This window comes from Solanum lycopersicum, chromosome 8 (genome assembly GCF_036512215.1).
Source record: "Solanum lycopersicum chromosome 8, SLM_r2.1".
Taxonomy (NCBI): Eukaryota; Viridiplantae; Streptophyta; class Magnoliopsida; order Solanales; family Solanaceae; genus Solanum; species Solanum lycopersicum.
This window is the reverse complement of record NC_090807.1, coordinates 61,811,020-61,818,304: the sequence shown is the minus strand read 5'-3', so window position 1 is coordinate 61,818,304 and position 7,285 is coordinate 61,811,020. Positions and strand designations below refer to the sequence as shown.

At 33.2% G+C, this 7,285-nt stretch overlaps 1 protein-coding gene across 1 annotated transcript; it reads left to right on the top strand.

Moving 5' to 3' along the window:
- The first annotated feature begins 1,985 nt into the window (after positions 1 to 1,985).
- Positions 1,986 to 6,110, top strand: LOC101250242 (lysine-specific demethylase JMJ32). The gene is made up of 4 exons (XM_004245955.5): positions 1,986 to 2,893; positions 3,746 to 3,921; positions 5,064 to 5,134; positions 5,264 to 6,110. Exons 1-4 carry the CDS (start codon positions 2,225 to 2,227, stop codon positions 5,479 to 5,481), a joined length of 1,134 nt encoding a protein of 377 aa, XP_004246003.2. The 5' UTR covers positions 1,986 to 2,224; the 3' UTR covers positions 5,482 to 6,110.
- Positions 6,111 to 7,285: the final 1,175 nt, after the last annotated feature.

Here is a 7,285-nt window from a genome sequence, read left to right as displayed (position 1 = left end):
TTAAGTGTTTTATCCCTAGTATTGACAATACAAATACAAAGACTAACCAAAGTAATAGAAACAATAAGAGGAATTAAATCGAAGCATAAAATAGTACACCAAATGCATACGAGTCTTTATTTCATCCGCCTCAACTCAATATAATGTGTCACGTCTTGGTTGACCTTCTTATTTTTTTCTTATCTTACATGTTTATTTTTTGTGTGCGCAAGATCACTCTCTTCTACTAGCTCTTTACAAACTTAATAATAGATAATTCAATCAAAGTAGAGAAACTTTTTTCTTCTCTAATTAACAACGGACACTTTATTTTTCACTTACAACAAGAAAGAATCAAAGAAAAAAGATCCATAAAGATAAAAATGGCAACTTTGTGGTAGTGGGCGTGGGGCAACTTGAAGTATACATAACTAATTAAGAGAGATAAATATAATATCACAAACATAAGAGAGATAAGTGTGTATCCAATTAATTACTTAGTCCAAATGAATATATATATTAACAAAATGCGGTGAAGTCTATATTGACAGTAGTTATTTATTGTTGGATCCAAATAATATTGCTACAGACTTTACAGACGTTTACAAGAGTTTTAATTGCCTCTAAAAACATATCTAGCTACAATTTCAAACTATTATCGATTGTACTTAATTAATTACAATTAAAAATTATTTTTGATACGGTATAATATGATCCAATGAGATGTCGATTTGCTCACGCTTCTTTCCATAATCTTATAGCTTAAATAGACCAGTTTTAACCCTAATCTTTTTATCTAAGAATTCTTGCAATTATTACTACTACTAAATAAAGAGTGAGTTCAACTTATATTATGAAGTTTATAATAAAGTTGGGATTATGTTTTGTTATTATAATATTGATGATGGTATTAGATGCAAAATGATTTTCTGATGTTCAAAGATTTGCAAACGCTTGTATTACCAATCTTCAATGTTATCACGCTTGTCTACATTCTTGTGTTAAACCTTTTGTGGGGAGACAAGATCAAATCGAAATTAAAATTTAAAGTTTATGAATATCTACTTAATATTTGAATGATCGTTATCTATTCTTTTATAATGTATGATATTATATTATAAAATTAATATAATATTTAAATAAATAGTATTTCATTGTTTCATAGTATCACATGTTGATAATATGAACAATAAACTTAAAAGCTATACAGATAAATTAAAATACCCGATAGAATTAACATCAATATAATAACATATTCAAAAATCAATATAGTCTAAACATAACCCAAAATATCGTATTTGGTTTAAAGAGAATGAGACCTACTCGATCCATAAGTAAGGTCTGAACTCTGAAGTCCCATAAGCTAAGTCGAGAGAAGGATAAAAAGCGTACAATAGATTTTAATCCTCATTCGAGGCATAGAAAACATAACATGTGACAATATTTTCTTTCATAATCGTGGTAGTCGAAATTCAGATTAACTTTTGCAGCAACATGTATCATTAGATAATAATCTGCTTATAATTTTACTCTTGACGAGAAATTAAATTTGAGATCTCATAATTTTTGATCAATTCGTTGAACACTAGGTTACGTCCAAAATGCGACTGTAATCATTTAAAATTTATTAAATATAAATTTATGATTCGGATTATATTGAATTCGTAAATATATTAGTTCAAATAAATATTGTGGATTGATATAATTGACTTAAATATTTAAGTCCAATAAATACGGATTTAATTAAAATTTAAATTAATTGATTTGGCTACCAATTTGTTAAACTCAATTCCATATGCCCATCTTGGCGCCACGTGTGCAGATGATGTGGCATGCCAAGTCAAATAAGAAAATCAATAGAATCATGACATGACATGTGTCAAAGATGACAAGCCCGCTCCATAAAATCCATATGTCATGTCACTTAAATTTGATTGGCTGAACGGAATTCTATTCCAATCGCAACTTCTCTATTCAAAAACTATAAATAGGGTCCTTATAATTCAGAAAAAGACAGAAAAATTCTAAACAAGAAGCTAGAGATACTCCGTGGTACAAACGCATTCAAGAACGATCACTTGAAATAATAAATTGATTGTTGCTATAATTTTCCGTTCTTGATTATTGTTTTCTCGATGCAAATTTTATTGTCTACCGCGACAACATCAAAGTAATTATTATATGAAAATTAGAAGCTTCAGACTCTGTAAATTGTAAACTAGCAGAGGGTTTAAGCTTCACAGCCATGGAAGAAGAAGAACCCATACAAAACCTCTGGCAAGAAGTTCGAGATTTAACCCTAGGCATCTCAACCCAAATCAACCATCTCTCTACCCCACCCACCCCTCTCCAATTCCTCCGTGAATACGTTTCCCCCAACAAGCCTTGCCTCATTTCCAACGCCGTAAACCACTGGCCAGCCACCACTCTGTGGCAATCAACTCATTATCTAACCAATACACTCTCTTCTTCCAGTGTTTCACTTCATCTTACTCCTACAGGCCGTGCTGATGCACTTTCCCCAAACCCCATTTCCCCTTCTTCACTCTGCTTCGCTTCTGCTGAAGTGAAGCATCTTCCTTTTCCTGATGCGTTGAACCGGGTATTGGAATCGGAGATGGGTTGTGTGGGTTATTTGCAGCAGCAGAATGATTGTTTTCGGAGTGAGTATGGGGCGTTGAGTAAAGATTGTGATTCTGATTTTGGTTGGGCTTCTGAGGCTTTTGGGTGTTTACCTGAAGCGGTGAATCTTTGGATTGGGAATGAGTTGTCTGAGACTTCGTTTCATAAGGATCATTATGAGAATATTTATGCTGTTGTCTCTGGGGAGAAGCATTTTTTGCTTCTTCCTCCTACTGATGTTCATAGGATGTATATTACTGACTATCCTGCTGCGGAGTACCACTACTTACAGGTCCCGTAGTTCACCTTACTTGTTATGCGCTTGAACTTTGGTTCTGTGAAATTTTTAGGAAATGAATGCATTTGTAGAGCTTCTTTGTGGTTTTTATATTTGTTGATGTGTTTCTATCAAAGTAGCAATTTTGCTCCCATTCTTATCTTTCTTGTATTAATGCATTATGTCCACTGTAGTTTTATTGGGTTTTATTATATGAATTCTAGGAATGCAGTTGTAGCTTTGTGGTGTGTGTGTTGAGGGATTCAGATAGAAATATCCATTTGGTGTATTTCTTTTTGGAGAACTTGAATTTCAGCTGAAGTATACTGGCTTGTTCTTTGATGTATTTATATGTTATGCAGTTGAAGTTTGTCGCGCTTTGATATGTGAATTCTTGCTCTAGGATTGAATGCCTTTGTAGCGCTGTATGAATGAAAATGTTAGAAAGACGATTTTTCAAATGTAGAAAGTTGTCATTCTTCTTTTCTAGAATTGGACCAAAAGAAAAGAGTATCACATAAAAACGCAAAGAGGACATTTTGTAATCATATGAATAGTGGTTTTTGAGGCAATCCAAGTTGCAACCCTTGTTCATTCTTGGAAATAGGAGCAAATTAACCTGTTGCTCTTAAATTGACAAATTTTTATAGTTGATGCAGCAGTGTACCACTGCCCAGGTTCCATTTTTAACATGTATTCTGGAAGTTGAGCACTTTTGTAGTTCTTTCTGATGTATATGTTTAGCTGAGTTTCCATGCCTCATGGAATTAGGAATTTGGTTATAATTCGTCTCGGAAAACTTATGTTTCAGTTCAATGTACTGTTCTACTGTGCTGACATGTGTTCTGCTGCTTTCTGGGTTTGTAGGATACTGGGGAGTTCTCTTTGGAACTGGAGGAACCAGTTAGGAATGTCCCATGGTGCAGTGTTAATCCATACCCTTCACCGGAGTTGAAAGAGAAGGAAATGACCAAGTTTCCTTTATATTTCAATGGACCAAGACCATTTGAAGTTACAGTCAAGGCAGGCGAGATTCTTTACTTGTAAGCTTTCACGATTAGCTTTACTTATCTCTTTATTTATTCAGTTTTGATATCCCCTTCTGAACAATAGGTTTAATCATTGCATTACATTGTTGATGTTTCTCAAAGCAGCTTGGGCATTTGCCTCACTTTTCATCCCCGTTGTAGGAAAAGAAAAAAAATGGTTCAATGAGACACGTCTCCATTTTATTAGGTGCTAGTTTAAGAGTTATTACACAATATCTTTGTAATGTAAGTAACAATTTCGTTGCAAAAAGGGCTGGAATTTCGAAGCTCAAACAATTGATTGAACTTACTTTATTCTCACTGCAATAATAAAATCCAATTAACAAAATTAGATGAAGATAGTCCAATGGCTAGCTGAAACTTGTTTTGGCTAATGGATAGGTATTAAGAACAATCTCAATATGATACGCCTGTAGTCTTCTTTCATTATTCTCTCTTGACAGCTCGAATGCCATGCCACTTTCTACTAATTAAGCATCTAGAATTAGTATCTTTACTTCATTAATCAGCAAAGATGCTCTTTCCATTGAGTTGTGGGAGTGCTTCCATTGTTCCCAAATACCTTTGCACAGTCTTTTCTTATAATCTTAATCTACTCATCTTCCTCTTTATTTAGACAGTTACAAATTGTTCATTGATCATGTTTGTATAATCTCATATGGTGCAATACTCATCCTCTTCTCCTCGCATCAAACAGGAAAGTGAACCTATATCTTTCCTTGGTGGAACGATAACAACTATACAGCTGAAATCAAAATTGGAAATTGACCTGAGTAGTTTTTTTGAGTGTATGTGTTTAGTAGGAATTCATTTTACAGTAATTTGGATGGATAGGGCTCAAATTATCAAAAACAGACCTCAAATTTCAGCTTTAGATTCTTGTTATTTGGCAATTCAGACTGGCTCTTGATTTTCCTTTTTAGAACTTCAGTGATTTGGTACAGTTTTCAGTTTTTACAAAAAGTTACTGAACAAACAAAAAATCCTGGCCAGCACCTGCTCTGCTAATAGTGAGTCGGAAAGATTTTTAGGCATCTTTAGAACTTTTTGTTTGTGCATTTCATGATGCTGTTTGAGTGATAGCTGTACTTAGTGGTGTTAATTAACCATGTTATTCTTTTATGCAAATTATCCAGGCCAAGCATGTGGTTTCACCATGTTAGACAGAGCTCAGACAGCAGAGGACTCACCATTGCTGTAAACTACTGTAATACTCTTCTCCTATTTAAACAAAAAACTTAGAAATGCAGAGAAGTGAAAAGACAAAGAAAGCTTAATATCTCTCTCTTTACTCCTTTCCAAGGATACTGGGAACTAAACTGCTGTTGTCTGACAGGGTATGACATGCGATTTGATATCAAATATGCTTACTTCAACTTCTTGCAATTGCTGCCGCATCCCATTCTGTGTAATCCTGCATCATCTGAAAAATTAGGCTTGGAGTCGCAACATAATTCATCTATACACAACTCTGAGGATGAATCCAGCATGGACGATGTCACTGCTTCTGCAAATGGTAATTTAGTACATCATCCTTATACTGCAGAAAAATAAGTAGCACTCACTGTTACGAGCCCGATGGCGAAGAGAAGCAAAGGAAATTGAGTCCACTGAGATCCATTTCTTCAAGCATCGTTTGTTTCCCTTTTGTATCCTGGAGAAGTCTCAGAGTGTTTTTGACCTGAGATGGGAAAGTTGAAATGAAACTTTCCCGACATGATTGCCCTCAAGGTGAGCCCTCAATGTGCCATTTGATATCCAAGTGACACACTACCCGTGATGGGGATTCAGGTGTCCTAATCTGTTGTTAAGTTTAGTTAGCATGTTATCAGCATGGAAAGGTCTAATCTGATTCGTTTGAAGAAGCCATAGTTCTGAAAAGGCTTGACCTTTATAGGTTTTATTTTTTCAAGCCATGCCAATCATCACATGTCATGGAAACGCGACATTAGGATGTCCCCAAATCTCCTCAAAAGACGCAGAGCCAGAGCTCATGGCTGATGCCATAGATTAGAGCAGAGTGTACTATTTTGAGCTTACAACAGAAGTGCACAAATCACATTCCAATATTTGACTATCTATTGTATGCATATTTACTGATTTATCTGGGATGAAAGTGCCTTCTGGTTTGTGTAACATTTGTTAAAAATGAATAAAGCCAAAGCTGGGACACTTGTTATAAATTCATCATTTTGCAGTTTACAACTCACTCATATACGCCTTGCTAATTTAGAGGTCTCGGATTCAAACATAGTATTCTAATGCCCCACTTTCAAGACATGCTTTTTTCTTTTTGTTGTGTCCCAAAAGAAAGAGTGTGGAGTTAAAAGGGTAAAAGAATTTGTCAAAAATTTTATTGGGCATATCAATTTTTTTTTAAAACCAAAACGGTAAAATCGCTCACGATGTAGCGATTTGTACCTTTTGAAAAAGCGATTGCCTTTTTTTTTAAAAAATAAAATAAAATTAAACAAATCGCTCCACACGGGTGATTTTCAAAATAAAAATAAAAAATTCTTTTATTTTTTTATTTATTTTTTGCTTTATTTAAAAGAAAAATTGATTCAATTTTTTTTTTAAATCATTGGCAACGATTTTTAATTAGTTTTTTTTTTTAAAAAAATCAAATCGCTGTAAAGGCAGCGATTTACACTAAATTTATATTTTTTTAAAAAAAAAAATCAATTAAATGCTGCAAAAAAATTAACCGATTAAATTAAGTTTTCAAAAAAAATAAAAATTTAAGTGTAAAGCAAAAAATGTGTTAATTAAGAATTCATAACATAATTAAGAATTCGTATCAATTATTACTAATTAGTATTCATTTGTTCTAATTTCCGTTTATAACTTCTCAATATTAACTTTCCAGAAGATTAGTTCTGAAATTGAATTGCCATAAAATGCTCATTCATTTATGCATGTGAATGTTAATACGAGGGGGAGATAATTAAAAATAATTGAAAAACTTTATAAAAAGTATAAAAAACTCATTCATTCATTTGATGGAAGTCGCTGCTTCTGCAGCGACTTATAGATTTTTTTTAATTTTATTTTGAAAATCGCTCCGTGTGGAGCGATTTGTTTAATTTAATTTTTTTTTTGAAAAAAAGGCAATTTTAGGAAATCGCTGCTATGGCAGCGATTTCACTTTTTCAAAAGGTATAAGTCGCTAGCGTTTTTACCGTTTTGGTTTTAAAATAAATTGATATGCCCTTTTGTAATTTTTGACAATTTTTTTTACCCTTTTAACTCCGCACTCCCCAAAAGAATATCAAGAAATAATTCTTCTTTAAATTTTTCATTGAAATCGGATAATTCATAATCACATAAATATTTTTAACTTATTTTAAATTACATA